Raw genomic sequence first — 22,465 nt, forward strand, 5'->3', positions numbered from 1 at the left:
TCAAAAACATTTAAAGAACTTAATGTGTGTGTTTTAAGATTGTGGGGTTAAGATAGTTTCCTTTACAAATCTTTTTCTCGGTAGGCTAGAAATCGAAAATGCTCTTATAAATGATGTAATCACTTATGTAGGAAAAACTTACCCTTTGAGGGAATTTCTTGCAATAACATTGGTGCAACCATATGAAAAGCCATGTCATAGCCATATTATTAAGAAACAAGATACCCATGGATATAAGAAAGGAATCATTCTTTAGATGTGTGTAGTAGTCAATATGCTTTTAACTTGTTGGAACCTTGAAAGGTGCTCTTGTTTTTTCCTCGAAGTGTGGCCCTTATGAAACGCGTGACCATATGATTGATTGGTTTTGGTCTTTACCTCTTTTAGAGTCAAGAAAGTATTTCCCACATGCAACCTCATATTGCATGTCAAAAACAGATTGAGGTTGAACTTTGACTTTTAGTATTAGCCAAAAGACACACTAAGGTTTAGAACTTCCTTGCTCAGAATTAAAAATTTAAGCCCCAAAACTCATCAGATTATGGCCATTATGCAAGGCCAGGGTCATAATATGTATGTCAAACGGCCTTTGAAGTGGACCAATAAGCATGTTGAAGAGTTTCACAAAGGAAGGAGGTAGTAGTTTGATGTAGTTACAATGCATTATCTAGCGTACTCATGATTGGGAAATATGTGTCTATCATGGCAAAACGCCAACCTAGAAAAATGTTTGCTTATTCAAGTGGAATCAAATTGTGCCATGTGTAAAGCAAATATCCATTTAGTTTCACATGATATATGTAAAGTATTATTCCTTTATTTATCGATTTCACATCAGCGAAGAGAAATTGTGAAACAACTTGTAAAATGGCATTATGACATGGGTTGGATGGTATATATTTTCCATGGCTTTTGCCAAACAACCTATATACAAGTGAACGTTTTTCAAATTTCCAATTTCAACTCCGCTATTCCATTCTCAAGATTCGCTTTGTGCAAAGGTAAATCACTTATATTGAGTTATCACTAGATGTTCGTGCATGTCTTGATCTTGTAAGGCATTTATAAAAGGGATTAATGAAAGACATGGTCACTATATGTACATGATTGAAACATAGTCCTCCTTTTCTGCATAATGAGCAATTGGCCAAAAGGATATGATTTTGATTCATACTTGCAAAACATTAGGTTACATTATAAGTTGGTCTTCTTTATTTTGTACACCTAAACTTCCATTGGTATGGACCACATTATCCTATTTGATGGCTATCATGAATCCCAATTTATAAGTTAGTACTCATTATGCTTTACATTTATCCTCAACACATTTGGACCACATGAACCCGTATCGGGGTTCTGATGGACGAATAGGAGCATTGATTGTGTGTACATTATTGGACCAATAATTCTCTTTATCATCTCGTGCGGTGCTAGGTAAACGAATATGACATTGATTCATACTTTCAAAGGGTTGTGTTACAAGTTGGTTCATTTTTCGTTGATGTAAAATTCTACTAATATGGACCACATAATCGTATCTACTAATAATCATGAATCCAAGGTTATATTTTTGTTAGTACTTGTTACACTACGTTTTTTGTCCACACACTTGGACCATAATGAGCCCACCGTGGGGCTACGATGAACCTAACTAGAACATAGATATTGTATATTGAACCCATAATCCTAGTTTGGTTTTGTGAGGTGATAACTAAATCAAGATGAAATTGCGTCATACTTACAAAGCACCACGTTGTGCAACGAATTGGTTTGGTTTGGGTGATGTAAAATTCTACTAATGGTTGTTGTTAATGCAAGGTTATAATTATATACTCAATCCACGAAAGATATATCAAATCATAGAGAAGTTACATAAGGGTCTACTTGCTTACACACAAATTGTGTCATGATTCTAGAGCTGTAAAACAAAAAATGCAAAACCAATGTGGTCACCCATTTAAATTGTTTTTTGCAACTGTAAAGGTGAAGCTCTATGATTTTGGCGAGCGCAGAGGAGAATCAAAACAAACAACTTAAGAAGGCCAACAAAAGCGACTACCACTTTGCACTTTCCCAAGAAGTAAAGGGCAGAGGTATGGTTAAGCGAATAGGGACATCTTTCTTAAAAATAGTCGTGGGACCCTCACGTCTTGGCGAAATTTGTCATAAGTATTTTCAATCCACACACATTGATATAGAAAAAAACAGGAAGGAAACATAAATTTGCTTGTATTGGAAAAGCTTTATTAGAGGATGATATATCCTTATTTTTTGAGAAAGACTCTCAAACGAGAACATGTACATGTTTCCATGAATCATTACAAAGAAAAGCGATATATGCGGAACGTTTTCTAGGAGGATCTCTAAATGCCGTAGAAGGGTATGTTGTGTCATAAGGTCCCGAATCACTCATTACACCTCTAACCCCAAATTCGTGACAACAAGCATCATATTTAATACCTAGTGATATGGAATCTTGGCCAACTTATAGCTCCCACAGTTCTGAAGTAACGTGTTCGATTTTATTTTTATAATAGGCCTTTTACACCCCCATAAAGCTATGTTTTTGTGATATTTTCTTCGCTACCTTTACATACAAAATACCATGTTGTTTTATTGGGGAAATTTCATCCGTTTCCTCCCAATAAGACGATTTCCTTAGATGTGCTAAGTTGGGCAATCTACCCTAAATGAATATATGTGCACACTCACACAAATATATTTCGACACCATATTTAGGTATAGTACATACCATGTAAATATATGTGCATATACTCAAGATCTACTTATTACATTATTACCTTTAAGCAAATCCATCCTAAAAAACATGTAACTCATTGATGTAGGGTATGAGACCCATAACTTTAGGCGATACTTAAATGTTCAATTGAAATGTGTGCTTCGTGTGTCAAATAGACTTTTTTGGGTTGAAGTAATATTGAGGAGCCAATCTAAGGGTTTTGTGCGATAGAGGAATCACAATTTTTTGTAATGCATTTAGGAAGCTTTTACTTAGCTTCATTCAGCATATTCACTAACCAACACCCAATAAGGAACATACATAAATAATGAGTAGTAGATCTAGATCATGCATTTACTGTCTAACAAATCACACATTAGATCCTCATCATTATAAATGTAAAATTTCCCATCATTGTTTTGCAAACACGAGTAGTTATGAAACAAGTTCTACAAAGGGCATTACGATCAACCCATATGAATAGTCTATCAATATATTATTGATTATGCTTTTTCGAAATCAAATTTATATAATGGCATTAGGAATATGGCACATGCAAATCAATGTACACATGTGAGTGTTCATAGCTAAAGTGAGACATAAGGTCCCAAGATTTTTCATATCAAAGCACCATTGAGTAATAAATGTAATTATCTTAAGAGTGAAGTGTGCAATCAAGTGTGTCAATGGCCAATGTGTAGCCGGGGTGATGGGTGCGAGAAAGCGAGGATGCGGGACTCAGTAAGAGATGGGAATGAATGGGATAATCTTGACCATGTGGAGGAGTGTGTTGTGTGAGGTGGGGAGTTCAAGCTCTTTTTTTTTTTTGGTAAAACCACACAATTACATACATATACATATACATATACATATACATATACATATACATATACATATACATATACATATACATATACATATACATATACATATACATACTATACGTAATATACATAATATATGATACGTAATATACATAATATATGATACGTAATATACATAATATATTATACGTAGTATACATAGTATATTATACATAATATACATCAACATACTATGTATTCAGGCATGTATATATGTATACCTTGAGCATATACATATATAAATACCTCCCTACATATGTACATGTATATACAGGGCAGCTTGTGTTGTGGAGACCTATACTGCTCTGCTCTGCTCTGTTCCTTTCTGTCTCTGTTTCCTATCTTATTCTTATTAATAGTTATATAAACTTTACATACGTATATTGATAATTGTATCAGGTTGTGTTGTGGAGACCTTCTCTGCTCTGTTCTGTTTCCCTCCCTTCTTATATATATATATATATATATATCTATATTAGGTTGTGTTGTGGAGACCTTCTCTGATCTGCTCCTGTGTTTCTGTTCCTCTGATCTTATTCTCTATTTTGAGTGTTGTGGAGACCTTCTCTGCTCTGCTCTGTTTCTCTCCCTTATTAATATATATATGTAAATCAATTAATTTATATATATATATATATATATATATATATATCAGGGTGTGTTGTGGAGACCTTCTTTGCTCTGCCCTGCCCTGCCCTGTTCCTCCCTGTCTCTGTTTCCCTATCTTCTTCTCATTTTGACCTTCTCTGCTCCTGTGTTTCTGTTCCTCTGATCTTATTCTCTATTTTGAGTGTGTAGTAAGGAGGTATATTTAACAGATTGTGTAAGAGAGATCTGCTCTGTGTGTGTGTGTGTGTGTTTTATCTCAATGGACTCTTCCCAAGCAGGCTTTGATGAATACGAGGATTTTGTATGGCGAATGAATCCTCCCAGGTGCTCTCTCTCTCTCTCTCTCTCTCTCTCTCTCTTCTCTTCATATATCTGATGTCTCCCCCTTCCTCCTCTATATTATTTCTAGGGTAACTGTGGACAACTTCTCCAGCAACACAGCCACTCTGCTCAAGGTATATATATCCATGCCTCAATACATGGTATGTGTGTGTGTGTGTGTGTGTGTATTCTTCGTTCTTAAGGTAGTCTATCCCTGCATAAATTTTGAACGCACAGGTGGATAGCCCTAATCGACACAGCATTCTTCTTGAAGTGGTGCAAACCCTCACAGATCTTGATCTCAGAATTCACAAAGCTTACATATCCTCTGATGGTGGTTGGTTCATGGATGGTAAGTTTGTTTTGGATGTACAGTATATGTATAAAACTGTCATTTTGTTTGATCTCAAACCCTGATTTAAGCTTTTGTTTTGCCAGTGTTTCATGTAACTGATACCTGTGGGAGGAAAGTTACTGATGCAGAAACCATTGCATTGATAGAAAAGGTTAAATAATTTTCATGGTTCTATTGATGTGATCAGATGATAATCAAGCGACCACGGACAAGCCCTTAGAAGATTAAACACATGTGGGGATAATATGGAACTATGAATGTTTTTAATCAGGATAGAAGGAACACCCATTTGTTCGAGAATGGCCATGTGAACAGCTGTGATATGGGTGTAGACCTAGGGTGGTCTAGTGCATAGATAGCTAAAACTTATTGTGGCACACACTTACATATACTTTGTGGGATATACATGTATATATGTCAATGCATGAGATGATGTAAATGTGCAGGAACCAAGTTTATGTTTAGATGGTTATTTTCAAATTTGAAAAAATTAGTATTTGTTTTTTCATGTAGCGCATATGTGCTAGCCATGAGCTCTCAAGGAGAAGGGTGGGCATTCTCCCTTGTGAAGTAGAAGCTGAGCACACTGCTATAGAGCTCATTGGCACAGATAGACCAGGGCTTATGTCAGAAATCTCAGCCCTTCTATTACATCTAAGATGTAATGTTGTTGGGGCTGAACTTTGGACACATAAGAGGCGTGTCGCTTGCTTGCTTCACGTCACAGATGAAGAAACTGGGGGCCCTATTCAAGCACAATCAAAGCTCCAAAGAATCAAAGAGTCCCTTTGCAATGTTTTAAGAGGAGATTGCAAGGACTCTAAAGGTGTGAGAACTGATTTTAGTACGTCTGTTACGCATACTGATCGGCGTCTCCACCAGATGATGTTTGCTGATCGAGATTATGAGTCTAGAGAAGAGGGTGAACCATCAGAGGATCGAGAGCTTAATGGGAAGATCATAGTAGAGGATTGTGATGAGAAAGGGTACTCAGTTGTCCACATTGAGTGCAGAAATCGTCCCAAGCTCGTCTTCGACACTGTTTGCACGCTGACTGACATGCAATATGTTGTTTTCCATGCCACCATTGATACAAATAGCGAGATGGCTTTTCAAGTATGTATATATAAAAAACTGTGCTTTTCTACAGGGGTTGTTGTTGCTTCTGCTTTGAGTTTCTCTATTTATTGGGCTCATAAGAACCTGACTACTTGCTAATTAATCGATGAGTGATTTGCTAGGAGTACTATATTCGCCACATTGATGGGTGTACGCTTGACTCTGAAGCTGAGAGGAGGAGAGTTGTTCAATGTTTAAGAGCTGCTTTGCAACGCCGAGTTTCAGAGGTATTTAGCGAAATAAAAGCCTTTTAAAAGATAAAGTCGAATCGTGCTTATTGTCAATGATGTTTAAAAAGCCATATGGTCTTTCTTGTTTATGGATGTAGGGTGTGAGGCTTGAGTTGTCCACGGGAGATAGAGTTGGTCTCTTATCCGATGTGACAAGGATATTCCGTGAACATGGCCTGTCAGTTTCTAGGGCTGATGTTGCTACCAATGACAAGAAAGCCGTTAACATATTCTATGTTACAGATATGGCAGGAAATCCAGTCGATATGAAAGCGATTGAAGCTGTAAGGAAACAAATAGGGAAAACTATTCTGAAGGCCACGGAAGAGCCTCTATATCCAGCATCTGAACGACAAGAGAGGGCAAAATTCTCACTTGGGAATTTGTTTGGAATGCCATCCCAATTTCTATACAGCCTAGGGTTGATAAGGTCATACTCCTGATAACTATGTACAAACACATTCACAAAGATACACACATACACACACCAATATTGATGTATAATAGCATTCATTACATCTAGAGAAGGTGCACATGCAACTGGGAAAATGGGTTCCTTTACATGGATATGTCAATCAACCATCAAGTTGGTTGGTATAGCATTCCTTCCAAATCCAAGTGTAGGTTTCTCCCAAAATTGTAGTTTCCTAATGAACCGATATTTCCCCTCATGCTGCACTCTTACATATATACATAGGATTTATATCGAGAGGGGTATGGAGATTCATAGCTTTTATACCTATGCATGTGCAGAAATTAGGTACCTTCATTGACATAAAGAGTATTCTTGTTAAATGGAGAATCTCCAATCAATCTTGTCATATATGCAATAGTAAGTTATGGAGTTTTCTCCATTTACAAAATGATGAGTTTCCAGTACAATTGAAGGCATTATTATCCGAAAGGATTAACGATTCTATAAAGGATAGTTAACTTTGCTACTACTGCCCAACGGATTAATTTATTAATCGAAAAGAGAACCGAAGATTTTGTGGTGTCTTTTGAGCATCCAAGATGTACATTAAAGTCTCTCATTCGGGATGCTTGGTGCAGCAACTATGCAATGAGATCTTTTGACTTGCCAAGTTAAAAAAGACAAGTTATGGTGAACTTGCATGTAAATCTGTTATTTTTGAATGGACTAGAGGTGAATATGAAGAAACAAAGGAATTGCTATCCATACTTGGTTCAATTTGTGAACATCATATCATTCTGAATGTTAATTACTTCCGTGATGCATAAATGTTCTACATTCCTGTTTTTATGCAAGTATCTAGAGGGATAGTTATGTGACCATTGCAACTCTTCAAAGCTTTACATCTCTACATATGGGGAAATTTCAGCTGCTTTGGATGCCGATCCTTTTTCTATTATTCAGGGCCACTTAGGAAAATTCATTTGCTGAGTTCTGTAATATGAAATTGCTATGGTGATATAAGTTGTTTGGCACATGAAGTCAAGGCAAGTCCTGGTGTTGGATGTATATTTCATAGGGTTACAAGATATTTCATGATATTCAAACATATAACGTATTGTGTGCATACTTCATTCCTTGTTTTATTTCTAATGACATGTTTTAGGTTCAAGTTTTTAGCTTTGCTAAAGGAAAACAAGATCTTCTATGTTGTGTCTTTCATAATTCCATCCATACAAAGTCTACATGGTCCTCTTTATGGCCAATATTAGTTGTGATAAATATCTATTATTGTACTGACAATTGCCTCCCTAGTCTTCTCTCAAGATTTTGGGCATCAAGATTCTAGAAAAATTCTCTTCCTCCAATCCTACTTGAAGCCAACCACAATCCAAGTTAACATGTCCTCCACAATTCGAAGCAAAAAAAAAGTGTGATTCATGAAATGGTGCATGTGGGGGCATCCAATCATCCTTCTACATTTGTGAAATCACATCATATTCCATTCTTGAGTTTACAATTGCTAGTTTTCTTCTTGACAGGTTGCTAGTGCATATGATTGAGAACTTGCAATTGCTAATTTCCTTCTAATAGCTTGCTAGTGCCCATGATTGAGAACTTGCAATTACTAATTTCCGTCTAGTAGCTTGTTAGTGTGCATGATTGATCTCAAACTTAAAAAAAACAATGAGCATTACATCATACCCTATCACTTACAACAATCCAAAAGCAACAATGTTTTCTTATTTTATCGGGTTTCGTTACTTGAATAGATTGTCGAGTGCACACTCTTGACATCCTAATAAAACACGACTACTTAACATGCACTTGTTAAAGTCCGTCTCCATTCGACATGCACAAGCTCATTTATGCAATGCTCGAGGTTTTGACCTACTTAATTAATGCCGATGCACCATACATAGGCAGTAGAGAAACCAGACATATCTCTCGATCGGATCAGATCGGATCGATCGATCAAATGATATGTGATTGCCGATGGTGAGAAATTAGAATCGAATCTCTGGGAGGAGCTACGAGCATTGGAATGATGATTCTGCGCGGTGTGGATGGACATGTTGAGGTCTTATCTGAAAGCTCCCCCCCATCTGTGATTGGTCCAACTATGTGAATGCATACCCAAAAAGAATACTCAGAACAGAGTGATTTGGATATGGTGGCCATGTGAGAAGCTCACCTCCAAATTCCTCTGCATAAACCCTACTTTTTCTTAACATTCACACACACACACACACACACACACACACACACACACACACACACTCAGAGAGATGACCCCACTCGCATTTTCTCCTCTCTCTTCCTCTTCTTTTGCAGCAGTTTCTTCACAATCCTCATCCCACTTCAGGTATTATTGTACATTCTTTTCTGTTTTTCTTTTTAGCTTCTCTGATGCATATGCATGTATAGAACGTAATTCTGGACGGCATTGAGCGTAATTTAGTATTCTTCTTCTTCTTCTTCTTCTTCTTGAACAGATGTAATGGAAGTAGGAACTTCTTTATACGGGAATCTTTGAATGGAGGTAGACAGAGTGACATGAGCAAAAAGACATTGTTTGTGAGGGCAGAAATAAAATATGTTGATCCAGCCGGGGCAAAGAAGCTAGTTGTAGAGGAAGGCTATACTGTTTTGGATATCAGAGATAGAGTTCAATATGAGAAAGCTCACATTGTTCCTAGTGTCCATATTCCGGTTTATATTGAGAACACAGACAACGACATCGGTATGTATGATGATTGTTGCAAACATTTGATCTCATACCATCCCTTGACATTTCCATTTTTCATGTCTTTCATGATTGCTAATAAGTTGGATAAAAACATAATGCAGATGTTTCCATCCTTTTTCAATTTCTTTTGCATGTCAAATAACATGGGTCTTAACATAGATGTTTCCATTTTTTTCAATCTCCTTTGCTTTCTTTGCATTGCAAATAATATGAACAATAAAGAAAGTGTTTCAATTTTATTAGAATCCCCTGCACATAACATGGATAATAACATAGGTGTTTCCATTTTACTAATTTATGGATTCCAGATAACATGGGGGTTTTTATATGTGAAGCTTTAGTACTAGATCATTAGTGAATCTTCACTACAAGATCATCAGCGAATCTTTACTACTGCACAACAGTGAAGATTTTCTGTTCGCATCATGTTGGGGAGCTATATGCTCATGTTTTAAGACATCCATCACAGGCAAGGGCTCACTATAGACACTAAATTGCAGGTACAATCATAAACAGAACCTTGCACAACAATTTTTCTGGTCTATTTTATGGTCTAGCATTCACAAAACCCAATCCAGATTTCCTTTCATCGGTGGAAAAGAAATTTTCCAAAGATAGCAAACTCATTCTTGTTTGCCAAGAAGGTCTAAGGTGAGGAATCAGAATCAGGATGGTAATGACACATAATATCTTGATATAATAAATTATAGCAAATTGTAAACGACTCATGTATGTTTGCCTTATATGCATTTTATACCAGTCTCTCTAATCTTATTATATGCATTGGTATACCAGACACTGTTATGCTCATATATTTGTACATTAGTATACAGACTCTTTAAAGCTGATATATTATTGCATTATATGTAATATCATACTAAATTCTCAATGCTAACATATTTATGCATTATATGCACATTGCATACCAGACTCTACCATGTCAACATATTTTTGTATTCTATGTGTTATTATACCAGTCTTTTTAATACTATCATTTGCACAGATCTGGGGCTGCAGCGGAAAAGCTTGATGCTGCTGGGTTTCAAAATTTAGCTTATATTGCATCAGGCTTACAGAAAGCAAATCCAGGTTGGAGTCTTGTGCAAGAGTTTTGAGTATGTAACCTTGTTGGTTTATGTAACACTTTCTTTTTCTTTCTTGTTAGGGCTTTTTGATAAAGAAGGACCTAAGGAACTGCAAGATGCCGGTAAAGGAGGATTGGTTGTAATCCAGGGGAAGATTTCTATAGTCCTTGGAACAATTCTCATCAGTACGTATCTTCAATTAACTGACACAAAACACTGACATGCTAACGCCATTTCCTTTACTCATCATATAAGATACTTAACCCATTCAATCTAACAAAACATTGTTTCTATTTAACTTGTTTAATTTCTTAACTTAAAACATGTAAAAGTGACGGCCTAGTGGAAAACATCAAGGTTGTGCATCTCTCTAGAAATTCTTATATTTTTAGTTTGGGACCACCACTCTAAACCAAAAAATATTGTTTTTCAAATCACTTTCCAGAAACCAAGGGTTAAAAACAGAGTATCGTTACATTAACACTAACAGCTTGTCCTTGCAAATTTGATAGTTGAGAGGAAATTGAACAAATATAATATGAAACTAACGTAGGTTACATATGTTCTCAATTTTTTCACATCCCTTTTATGTAAGGGTCTGAAAGTTACAATGATGAATCTTGTATGGTTGGATTTCTTGACTTTGACATTCATGGTTTCTGTGATGTGCTTAGGTTAATATAGTTTCCTTCATGATAGAGTCGTAAATCTTTCTCTAATGGTTACATTGCTAATTTGATCTGTTTTTACATGTGTGCAGTTGCATATCTATTCATAACATTTTTCCCGGATCTGGCAGAGCAGTTATTTTTCTTAAGTAAATAGAGCTATGAAGGATTGTGGAAGGGGAACGAACACCCAAGTTTATGTAGGCAAACCGATACACGTTCTTTTTTTAGCTGGAGAAGTGGCTAACTGAAATACCTGACATATAACTCTGGTTTCATCCCTGTTTTAGTTGTATCATAAAATGTTAGCTATGAGTATAAAACAGCACTTTAATTTACCCACTTTTTGCACCGCAGTACAGGTATAATTCCCTAGATATCAACTTCTCTGTTTAGTTTATATGAAATAAAAGGAATTTTATAAATTTGAACGCCAAATACCATATCATGCCACTTATATAATCAGTTCAGGCCCTGCCAAAAAATTAATTGTGAGCTCCAAAGTGCTAAAAAGACTCAAAAGCTTCACACCGTATAGTGAGAACTGGTAACAATGGAAATTGGCACAAGAAAAGAAGACTTCATAGGTAATGGAAGAGTTTTCATTAAGAAATAATTCTATCCAAAGATTCTACATCAGAAGAGTTAATGTTTTACCCATGTTAAGAATTAATCAACCCTTGACATTGTTACCATTGTGCAATTTTCTATTCAATTAAATTTGGAAGTTTAAGATTAAGATTATTGGATTCATGCATATTATGTGATGTTGTACATGTAGAATCAAATGATAGGATTCCATGTTTTCAAAGGACCAAACACAATGTTCATGACTCATCAATTACAGTGATGAGTGAAATTTTGTCTCTGCCTTGTTGAATGCTGACAATTTAGTGGCTTGAATGAAACAATCATATGTAGAGATTGGCTTGAATATCTCAATCATCTACTTTGGCACTTCTGGAATCAAAATTTGAAGCAACTTTACAATGCATTTAAATGTCAAACCAAATGATCATTATATTTTTTATAAACAAAGGCTCTAATCAACAGAATTCTTTATTTTATGCTATCTAGGCAAAGACATATGAACCACCAGGATGAAAAGCAAAAATCAGCATTAAATGCTGCCAAAGGTTTCAACAACAAAAACCTTGCATTATGCTACTAAATGAATGAGAAGTATTTAATCATCTGTATCCTTCACCCTTGTGTATTTTAGTAAAAATGTTGGCTAAATTCCCAGACAATGTGCATATATCATATTATTCTGTTGGGTGGTGTTAATACATCTGGTAGAGCAAATACGTGAGCTTGAATACTGCAAAATTTCTCTTAGAACAGTATAATTGTGTTTTCTGTAAACACCTCATGGTAAACAAAAATATATCTTCAGTGGACAGTTTTCAAAAAACACTGAGGATCACAAGAGTGGATGCCATTAATAAGTACCTAATGTAGACTACAGAAAAAACACCGAGGATCACAAGAGAGGATGCCATTAATAGTACCTAATGTAGAGTACAGAAAATAAGAGGGCACTGTTTTCTTACATCATTAGCTCTTAATGGTATCCTTTATCATTTGATCTTAAAACCCCATTTCCTACTATTTGCATACTTTATTATCACCACAAAAATGCATTGTCCATGACATTGAAAGCAACATGCTCCACAGTCTTCCAAGTACAATATTTGATACTCATCTTCACATATACATGGAATGAGACATATTGGCAAACTACACTTTGATTTCACCTATTATGTATGTGCATTAGACCTCAACAACATATAAAATACATGACTCAAGTGGTGATAATACGGTCACATGGGCTGAACTTTTAAATTTTATGAATACACTTAAGAATATAAATTTAATACGTTTTTGTAAAGAAAAAACATATAGAGAGTGCTCATGACTGCAGCTTTCCTACTGATCACCAGTACTATATATGAACCTCATTGACCGATAATTAGATAAAGAATTAATCACAAAACTGTAGTATTCCTGATTGAAGTAGCCTGATTTGAGTGTAGAAACTCAAAATATGAGGGAAGCCTTTTACAATGTACATGTAGATATGTGGGTGACCTAAGAAAAAAGGAAATAAAACTATGCAAGCTTTCTCCTCTCGAAGCTACACACAATAAAACACCATCACTGAGATTCAACATGATGAAGATACAGACCAAGTCCAAACCTTGCACATGCTCGAACAAAAGCTATGGCTTCTGCTTGTTGTGTTGGGTCACCTGTATTTACATCAGAAGTACAGATAGTGCCTGATGCCTCACGAAACGCCTGTTTGGAAATCACAAGTTAATACGGAGTAAACACTAAGCCCACTTTCACTTTTATTACTTTCATAGAACAGATACCCATTCATAAGACCATTTTTTCTTTTAAATAGAGGAAATGTTCTGAAGAAGCAGCTCTCCAACAAATGCTGATGACAAAATAATTGACATATAAATACCTGATACACGTTTTCAGAGCTAAAATGACCTATGAGACCAGAAGTTACATACATGTGAATTTTATAGAAAAATGGCCAAGCAGAAAATCAAACCAAGTTGAGGGCAGAAAATCATCGGTTCAGCCTTTACATCCCATACAGTTATCCAGAAAATTGGTGGGATATCAAACCAAGGGTAATAAGAAGATAGCTTATCACTCTCTTATAGCCATAAACAAAAAGAAAAAAAAGAAAGGAAAAAAGAGACTACAAATCATAAAGGATAAGTATATAGACCATTAACTAATGAAGGAAAGGGAACTTTGAATCTATGGACTGTTACAATGAAAATCTAGCACAACACTATTACTAGCATTTAACAATAGTATGGAAGCACTGTTTATAAGTTAAAACAATCTAGATGCGCATCAGGTGACATATTCTCCTTTTTCCACTTATGGGGGATTGATTACCATTTCAGGCAACCAAGGGGGAGGGTGGGAGTTAAATTCCCGACCTATTACTTATAGGGCAAGGGGGGTGAATAAACATACTATGGGATATGATTCATCCTACCCAATTCTCAATGCTTTCTTCTATTCCTCGCAGCTCTTCGCTAATGATTTCAGCTCTTCCCAGGTATTCTCGGCAAAATTTCCCGAATTCTATTCTCTGAGAATATTGATGGCTTTCAGTTTCTAAACCCGACCTTATATTACTCTATTGTTTCTGATCTGTTTCTGATCTTGTATTCGTACATCAATTAAGCTGACATAAAAATTTCAATATCAAGCTAATGGTCTCACCATTGTCTGTTTCCTTACTTCATCACTGCACAAGAGGTTCTACATCATTCCAAAATGAAGAATTCACATTTTTGCACTATATAGCTATTTTCATAACCTTATGCATGACACAATGCAAATAAGTTCAAAGAAGAAATACTATTGAGTAACAATTCTAAGGTGGAACCACCTGAATTCCGACAGTGCGGGGTCAAATTTACAACCTGACTTTTGTTATGCTAATGAAAGATTTGTAGTTTGTAATGACACAACTGGCATCATGTAAAGTTACAACGCATCATTAAAATTGAAAAACATTTCTGTACAAGAAAACAAAATATGAAGCATAGACATATGGTAAAAAGCCCAACCTCTCCATCAGAACCTCTTATTGTAACACGGTATATAACAGTGACAAATTTTCCATCTGCAGAGAATGTAATATCACGAACTTCACCGCACCAACCTGTACAAAAATTCAGATTGAATATATTTTACATTCATAATACATCATTTTCTGATATTGATAAATAACAATTCAAAGCCGACCTGGAGCATAGAAACTGAGCATCCTATTAGCTTGGTACCTGAAAATTGGTTCACAGAATACTCTCAATTGTTAAGCCCTTAACTGATAACATTCTTGAAGCTTGATCAAACCACACCTATATAAGCAACATTGCATTCCAAATAGATACACACAAAGTTTTACAATGCATTATAATACTAGTGGGAAACATTAAAATGAGGTTAAGTTTCCCACTTTGGATTTAGTGAGAGAGATAATAAATATCATAGGGCTGTTGGAGGGATCACGATTGCCACTACTTGGGTCTTTAAAACATTAAGATGCATTCTCAAGAAAATATCACATAGAAGCAACACAATTTGACCAAACCCAAACAGAAGAGTACTTCTCAACATACAGACAATAGATATCAACAAAATACAATGTTAAATTCAGAGTGCAACGGATTTGATACCAGTCTCCTCCTGTAAGAAACCTTTTGTCACATCACACAATACATACTTGAAGCCTCTCAACTCCAGGCGTAGTTGAGGGTCCATGTAATTCTATGCACATACGTAGCCATAAATGAGAATACATGAGCTTGATTGGTGATATGCAATTATGAACTATCTCTGGAACTAGAATGATGCTCAGATCCCACAAGTCCAATTTTGTATCATGTAAGGGATCGTTGGGCATCAGTGGGTGTGAATTATATATAGTGTGTTTATTAGGTGGGAGGAATAGTACAGAATAGGACATAAAGGTCCCTTGAATAGGATGGACATCATTTTACGGCTGACAGCAAACTTTGTCACTTGGCCAATGTACGTACCTTTCATTCCAAACCACGGGATGGTGACCCACCAAACAACTATAAATATCTGCCAATGTAACACCGACAAAATGGGAAGAAAGTTGAAATTTTAAGCTTGATAATTTATTCTGCAGAAACCTATTCTGTCTGGTATACTATAATAAAGGGCAACTTTCCCTTCTTTTATATCGTGCTTTTTGGTTTTATTTCATGTTTTTGATTAACTGAGAGGGAGAGCACTCATAAAATGTTACGTTAGACTAAGTGTGTGGTGTAATGTATATAATCTCATGGTGTGGAGGTCATAAGTAGTAAGATGGGATGATCAGCATACTGGTGAGCAATTCCCCACTGCATTGCTAAGCACCACTTAGCTTGGGGTACAGTAAAACCGTCAAGGCTGTGAAACTCATAAGGATGTGAAAAAGCACAATGAGAGGCAAAGGTAAGATGTCTAAGTGTTCTGTCAAGCGTGATGGCACTCAAGCAGCCCCTATAAACCTCCTGGTCACACCATAAGTGAGGTATCTTTCAGGTATAGTAATTATTTAGCTGGTAGTTAGCATTTGAGCAGGTACAAAGAAAGAAAGAGTTGTAAGCACAAGGTCAGGAATACACCAACCAAAACTAAACTGAGTCTGAGGTCAAAGCTGTGAGTTTCGGCCGGTGTATTCCTGCTGGAGTTCTTTGATGCGTCTGCCTGGAGTAGGTGAAGTTCTGGTGCATCACTGGCCTATTCTTACCAGAATCTTTGATTGCTGCCAGCAATCTCTCACCAGCATACTTCTAATTGACATCGGGATGTTTCCTGCTGTGTCTAGAGCCATCATTTTGGAAGTCTCCAATGGTTGTTTCAAAGGCTTTGACCAATTTCTGCTCATGCTCACAGGGACGCTCTATCCCCCGTAGAACACACCACCACAGGAAAACTGCTACACTGTCAATCAGGCACCAGAGCCATGCAGTGGAGCAAACTAGTTGGGTTGTCCTCACTCCAGCCACATTGGCCACGTTGGCAGTGGTTTGCAATTCTTCCTGTGACCTCCTGGAGTCAGTTTACAAGGTTGACATGTGCATAACAAAGGTTCTTCTGCTTTCTTCAAAGGCCTTGATTTTTGTGTGTGCCACCAGAAGGTTTGCCTGAGTGAGCTGCAGTTTACATTCTGCAATCAGGCATGTGCGGAGGAGCAACTGCTCCATGGGGATGCCACCAATCATGATCTTGGCATGTTGGTGTGCCACCACGGCCAGCATGCTTTGGGATTACTGAATTCCTTTTTTTAAACAGTAAACAAACCATTTCTGTGACCATTGTTGCAGAAGGCACAGCCATAACTTTGATTACGATGGAGATATGGTCAGCAGCGATGATGGTGGACGGATCCTCTGCCCAGGACTCTAAGCAATCCCTGGCTGGGGGTGAGGGGGTTGCTTGGCCATATTCAGCACCTTGGGGGCTGGTGCTGTCTTGGAGATGGGCTTTGGGGCAGGCCTAGCTGGCAGTGGTAGTGCCACAGTCAAGGTCGCTTCCTGGGGTGCAAACAGGGATGCAAAAGTTTTGAGATGGCAGCCCAGGCTGAAGATGGGGGTACTGAATCTGTCACAGCAGCTGTTTGAGGTGGGGATGGGCGTGGTGAAGTAGCAGTGCTGGGGGCCATATGTTCCTCAGGTGGCCTGAACAGGGACCCTGGCCTGTCTTTGGCAAGGGCGCAGCCAACATGGAACAGCCATTTATGCAGTAGGCAGAGAGGGTGGGCAGGGTAACTCTCCTGGTTCCTCCACACGAAGACGCTTCTTGGCCTTGCAGCTTTAGGGGAAACAACACCCTTACCCAACGGGGAACCATCATCTCCGTGTCAGCTCCATGGTGCCATCTTGGGGTAGGCGCACCAACCTGGAGATGCCACAGCAGATCAGCAGCTCTAGCTCAGGATCCCAGCACAACTTCACAGTTCATGGGTGGGGCAGCATCTCAGCTACCCGAATGAGGCTATCAAATCTTTAGAAGCCAGTCATCGAGAACTTTGGAGAGGAGGTTGTCGCATGTCAGAGGGGGGGAATAGCGGGAACATGGAAAGAAACAGAGAACAAGTGCTCAAGAAATAAAATGTGCATGCAATCCTCTCCTTGAGAGGGGCAGATACTGAAAATAGCAGGTGAAGACAACAAGCTCGATATGTGAAAGAAACTGAAACACCTGAACATGAAGATGAACTGTAGATGTAAAGATATACACCATCCTATATAGAGGGTGAGCATCCTTAGTGACTAGTACAATATGTTATAAGCTGGAAATGTTCGAACCTTATGAGACGTGACAATGAGAATGAGAAACATGAAAATTATTAACAGGGCACATTTATAAAAAATGATAACCAACCATGAAAAGGTGTCAAACCCAGTTTTCTGATAAAAAATGTACCATGACAAGCCATATTTGATTCAGCCAAAACATCTTGAGCAATCCAACATAGATATTTATAATTTGGACTGATTATAGTCTTGTACTTATTACTATGATAAAAGGTCATAATGGATGACAATGGCACACCATTCTACTCCATACCAAACGGAAAAAATATGAACAAATGTGAAATGATTTAAGCATGATGACATGCAACGCACACAAACTGATGTACATCAATCATTCCGAAAGCAATAAACTCTTAAGAATCATAGCCATGATGAAAAACTACCAACCAGATGGTGGAAAACCAAAACTTACTCAGAAAAACACAGTTGAAAAAACATGTCCTCTAACAAAAATTGATTAACAAGTCCACTCGAGTCTGTTTCCTTCCTCACCAAAATTAGAGGAAGAGAAATTTCCTTGAATATCGTTTATCAAGAATCCATATAGGCATATGCAAATATTCCACTCATCATTCACATTCAATCTGCAACATTCCCATCTTATGGACATCATCTCTCTGGCTGTTGGCTTGGTGGTTCACATCATAACATCAAAATCATAAAATTGAGAGAACCAAGTTTGATCCTTGCCAAGGGCTAGGCGTGTCTTATAGATTGCAAAAGGTCTCCTCTAGATGTTAAAAAGATATCTATCTATCTAACTATGTATCGGTAGATCAGAGAAAAAAATCTCTCGAGCTCACCTAGCTATAGTCTAAAATTGAGCAAGAATTTCAACCTTATCAAGGTCAATGTCCAGTAATCCCATGTTATGCAGTGTTCATTAGGATTATTTGCGTGATCAAGTACCACATCAGTAGATCGGCAAAGAGAAATACACGGCATGAACTCTCATTAATTTAAGGAATGTCACAAATGAGAAGAAGAAAAAGAAAAAATAGAAAAACAAAACTACTATGACGCAGACCCTTGTGTTTTCACTGTCAAAAGTAGATCTTATTTTTCCTCATAACTATGACTTGGATTCATAACACATTCATTCTTTAAAAAAGACGATGCCAAGGGATATATTTCTGATACCTATATCCTTTTCTCATCATAAGATCATATTTTTTCCTTATACTCGAGAGTATAAGCGTGCAAAAGAACGGAAAATCCATAACAGGGGCGTGTGTGTGTGTGTGTGTATTCACCTGTGGCGTTTCATATCCTAAAGGTTCCTTATTCTAAGTACAAACTCCTATTATGTTCTTCCTCTGTTTTAGATTAAACAATCAACAATACACGTATGATAAATTAAAAGTAAGTAAATTAATAGATATGCATACATACCAGGGAATATACTTTTGATTTTCAGGACCTTCTTTGAGAACTTGATCTGGAACCTTCTTGTTGAGATCTCTGAGTATTTCAGCTAAAGGTCTCATCATGAACGAAGATCCTGAATTCACATCTAAAGGGGCAGCAATATAGCTTGTGTTAGAGTTAGCAAGCATCATTCTTCCAGTATCATCGGAATTCACCTTCACCTGTCTTTGAGGGTTACGGTTAGATTTAAGGGTAGGGTTAGGATTTAGAGAGAAAATGGAGGCTGATGCATTCACATTCATCTGTGCTGTAGGATTAGGATTTACAGAGAGAATGGAAGCCGATGCTAGAGGAGCTCTTGGTATTGGTGAAAAGTGAGCAATGGGCGATCTTGAAACATGAACTAAAGACTGATGGGCTGTGAAAGAAGAAGAAGAAGAAGAAGAAATGGGTGGGTTTAAGCTGGTGTCCATGGCTATGGTGGAGAAGAGGTGGGCTATGGAAAAAATCAGAGAATGGAAGGTTTGCTGGCTAAAATGCTTAAAAGGTGGGAAACTTTAAAAGAGCAGAGCAGGAAGGAGAGAGAGAGAGAGAGAAGACTTGGTTTGGAGATTCATGCTTTGCTCTGTTTTCTTTCTTTTGTTTTTCTACTTTATTATATTAGAGACTATATCACATTTTGTGAGCTAAAAGAAAAGCACATAAATTTTTTAATCTTAATCACCATAACTAAGCTCATATTGGGTGTGATGTTAACAATTAAACTCCCGTTAAGAAGCACGATTAGCGAATTAATCGCAAAAAAATGAGCTCTTGCTGTGAAGCGCAAGTAGCAAATTAAGCTCCTATTAGGAAGCGCAATTAGGAAACCGAGCTCCTAGTATGAAGCATGATTTTCAAGCTAAGCCCTTGCGACAACGCACAATCAGCGATTCGAGATCCTGATTTGATTAGCTAGCATATAACTCTTTTCTAATTAGAGAGAAACGTGAAATTATGTAGTTAGCATTATGTGTCTTGTACTAGGATTTATTTTTCAAGGTATTTCGTTATATGTTTAATCTAAATTTTCCATATAATTAGGAACATAACATTGACCAAGCATGTATACATAAATTTGAAATATATTCAAGGTGCAAAACATATGTTTGAATGAATGTTCGTATATAGTTGACGATTTCTTATTTCTTATTTATGTTATAGTTTTAAAAGGTCAAGTGTCAATTGTGAGCATCTCCAGTAACTAGTGTATTGTGGTCTCCAAGCTATGGATCGGGTCAAAGGTTTCTCTAATGACAAGTCTCTCTCCCCAAACCAACCCCCCCCCCCCCCCACCCCACACACACTCTCTTGTGTGGTCATGTTATTGTCCATGGTAAAAGATTATTATCTTCCTAATCTCTCTCATACTCTTGAGATCAGGGGCTCGAGTGCAAATTAGGAGGGAACGGCATTGGGGAGTCTCATTAACCAACAAATATATGAAGAAACCTATCCACCCAATTGAATACAAGGATGGAAGTTCATCGCTACCATACCAATGCATGGCCCATAAGAGAAAGCCAAATCAATGTTTGGGAAGAAATACTCTTCTAAAGAGAACGTACAACATGGGGTTGAAGTCATATATGGAAACATGTTTGTGATCAATCTCTATTAAAGAGATCTTATGGGAATTCAAACATAACAAATTTGTCACTCACTAGTAGAACCAAATAAAGTGTCTCGTTTAATTTACATGCTACCTATTATTCATGTCGTGGCAACTTACACTTGTTAGTATGCATGTGTTGGCAAAATATTATTAAGGGGATTACAAATAAAAGCCTACCAAATGCACAAGAAGCCAATGGATTATATAACTAGTTTTTGGACTTCATATGCCATCATTAGGAAAAACCACACCCCTTTACTCAAGGTTACTTAAAAAGACATTTCATCGTAGGAATCCATATAATAATTATTACAAATTGTATCACTCAATTGTTTATTTATGTCCTTAAACATTATTTGAGCTTGAAGCTCTCACCCTTGCAACCCTAATTAGAGCTTCCACTTGTTTCATGGAATTTGATACTCTATGTGTCAATCTCCAAATCCACCATCTCGAAATGGCCCAACACCCAAATGAATGCTCAAAATGCAAGCGATTTTTAAGTTCATTGTTTGCATATTCATGCTTTAAAATCGATGTGGAGTATGGAAAAAAGGGCCCATAATTTTATGCTTGGATGCCCACAATTCAAATTTTGTAAATGTTGCTTCAATGACATATTGTATTTTGTTATTTTCTAGAAGATTTGGTCCACTTAAACACAACGTTGCTTTACGCTTCATTCAACCCATGATATATTTATACACTTGATTTCTAATGGGGACATTGTGCTTTGGCACGTTGTTAAGATGTTGATATAGTGGGACTATACAACACACGAGCCAACGTTGTCAAACGAACCCTAATTGAAACAAATGGGAAAACTCCATTTGTGTGGTTACGTTTGATACCATGTGGGCTAGCATCCATGACAATTTCATGTTCAAAAGACATTGCTCCACATATACCAACAATAATTTCATGTGCAAAAGACATCATGCTATGGGTATCAAAAGCAACACAATGTGAGCACACGTTATAAGTATGAACAAAAATAATTAATAGAAAGGGAAATATCAAACCTACCACTCTTTTGTAAATTGTAATAACAATGGTTTATAATACCCCTTGATAATAATAATAAAACTATCCCATAAAGTTTGTTTCTCTTAAATTTTGGCACCTAAAGATGTTAGTTACTCCTCAAATTTAGAGGTGCAACATAAGTATCCTCAAATCAAAACAATTTGTAGCAATGGGCACGGTTTTGGCTCAAACTGAAACGAACCGTTAAGCCATGGTTTAACAGTTTATTGGTTCCAAAATATTTTAATGGTTTGGTTTGGTTTGGATGTTCGATAAACAATTTAGTTTCAGTTCTAAAACTCAGGTTTATAGGTTTTTAGTTAACTTTTTTTTACCTTAATGGTTTATTAATTTAATGGTTTTTTATCGATTTAATTAATTT

The 22,465-nt window shown here is 36.9% G+C and overlaps 3 protein-coding genes across 5 annotated transcripts; 2 read left to right on the forward strand and 1 right to left on the reverse strand.

Moving 5' to 3' along the window:
• The first annotated feature begins 4,334 nt into the window (after positions 1 to 4,334).
• Positions 4,335 to 7,101, forward strand: LOC147858765 (ACT domain-containing protein ACR4-like). 3 transcript variants are annotated; one of them, XM_087325592.1, is made up of 7 exons: positions 4,335 to 4,536; positions 4,622 to 4,667; positions 4,771 to 4,885; positions 4,972 to 5,039; positions 5,402 to 6,004; positions 6,130 to 6,234; positions 6,336 to 7,101. In XM_087325592.1, the coding sequence occupies exons 1-7, from the start codon at positions 4,472 to 4,474 to the stop codon at positions 6,678 to 6,680; spliced, it is 1,347 nt and encodes a 448-aa protein (XP_087181718.1). In that variant the 5' UTR covers positions 4,335 to 4,471; the 3' UTR covers positions 6,681 to 7,101. The 3 variants fall into 3 exon arrangements, with proteins under 3 accessions (XP_087181718.1, XP_087181719.1, XP_087181720.1); XM_087325593.1 differs by having other exon boundaries at positions 4,826 to 4,885; XM_087325594.1 differs by lacking the exon at positions 4,335 to 4,536 and having other exon boundaries at positions 4,616 to 4,667; positions 4,741 to 4,885.
• Positions 7,102 to 8,775: 1,674 nt separating this feature from the next.
• On the forward strand, positions 8,776 to 11,490 carry LOC147858766 (Rhodanese/Cell cycle control phosphatase superfamily protein). The gene is made up of 6 exons (XM_087326407.1): positions 8,776 to 9,017; positions 9,148 to 9,395; positions 9,902 to 10,052; positions 10,405 to 10,490; positions 10,567 to 10,671; positions 11,247 to 11,490. The coding sequence occupies exons 1-6, from the start codon at positions 8,941 to 8,943 to the stop codon at positions 11,309 to 11,311; spliced, it is 732 nt and encodes a 243-aa protein (XP_087182533.1). The 5' UTR covers positions 8,776 to 8,940; the 3' UTR covers positions 11,312 to 11,490.
• Positions 11,491 to 13,053: 1,563 nt separating this feature from the next.
• Positions 13,054 to 19,954, reverse strand: LOC147858767 (DNA repair RAD52-like protein 2, chloroplastic). The gene is made up of 4 exons (XM_087325760.1): positions 19,428 to 19,954; positions 14,944 to 14,981; positions 14,766 to 14,860; positions 13,054 to 13,455 (listed from the first exon to the last, which is right to left on the reverse strand). Exons 1-4 carry the CDS (start codon positions 19,874 to 19,876, stop codon positions 13,312 to 13,314), a joined length of 726 nt encoding a protein of 241 aa, XP_087181886.1. The 5' UTR covers positions 19,877 to 19,954; the 3' UTR covers positions 13,054 to 13,311.
• Positions 19,955 to 22,465: the final 2,511 nt, after the last annotated feature.

The sequence above is a fragment of the Azolla caroliniana genome, unplaced genomic scaffold (genome assembly GCF_043228905.1).
Source record: "Azolla caroliniana isolate FFs.n. ecotype wild unplaced genomic scaffold, voAzoCaro1.0.p SCAF_10, whole genome shotgun sequence".
NCBI lineage: Eukaryota > Viridiplantae > Streptophyta > Polypodiopsida > Salviniales > Salviniaceae > Azolla > Azolla caroliniana.

Coding starts and splice junctions, on each gene's coding strand:
- LOC147858766 (XM_087326407.1), top strand. CDS start 8,941: ATGACCCCACTCGCATTTTCTCCTCTCTCTTCCTCTTCTTTTGCAGCA. Junction 9,018..9,147: donor CAATCCTCATCCCACTTCAG/GTATTATTGTAC, acceptor CTTCTTGAACAG/ATGTAATGGAAGTAGGAACT. Junction 10,672..11,246: donor CCTTGGAACAATTCTCATCA/GTACGTATCTTC, acceptor ACATGTGTGCAG/TTGCATATCTATTCATAACA.
- LOC147858765 (XM_087325592.1), top strand. CDS start 4,472: ATGGACTCTTCCCAAGCAGGCTTTGATGAATACGAGGATTTTGTATGG. Junction 6,005..6,129: donor ATAGCGAGATGGCTTTTCAA/GTATGTATATAT, acceptor GTGATTTGCTAG/GAGTACTATATTCGCCACAT. Junction 6,235..6,335: donor TGCAACGCCGAGTTTCAGAG/GTATTTAGCGAA, acceptor TTATGGATGTAG/GGTGTGAGGCTTGAGTTGTC.
- LOC147858767 (XM_087325760.1), bottom strand. CDS start 19,876: ATGGACACCAGCTTAAACCCACCCATTTCTTCTTCTTCTTCTTCTTCT. Junction 14,982..19,427: donor AATCAAAAGTATATTCCCTG/GTATGTATGCAT, acceptor ACCAATTTTCAG/GTACCAAGCTAATAGGATGC. Junction 14,861..14,943: donor GCTCAGTTTCTATGCTCCAG/GTCGGCTTTGAA, acceptor ATTTTTGTACAG/GTTGGTGCGGTGAAGTTCGT.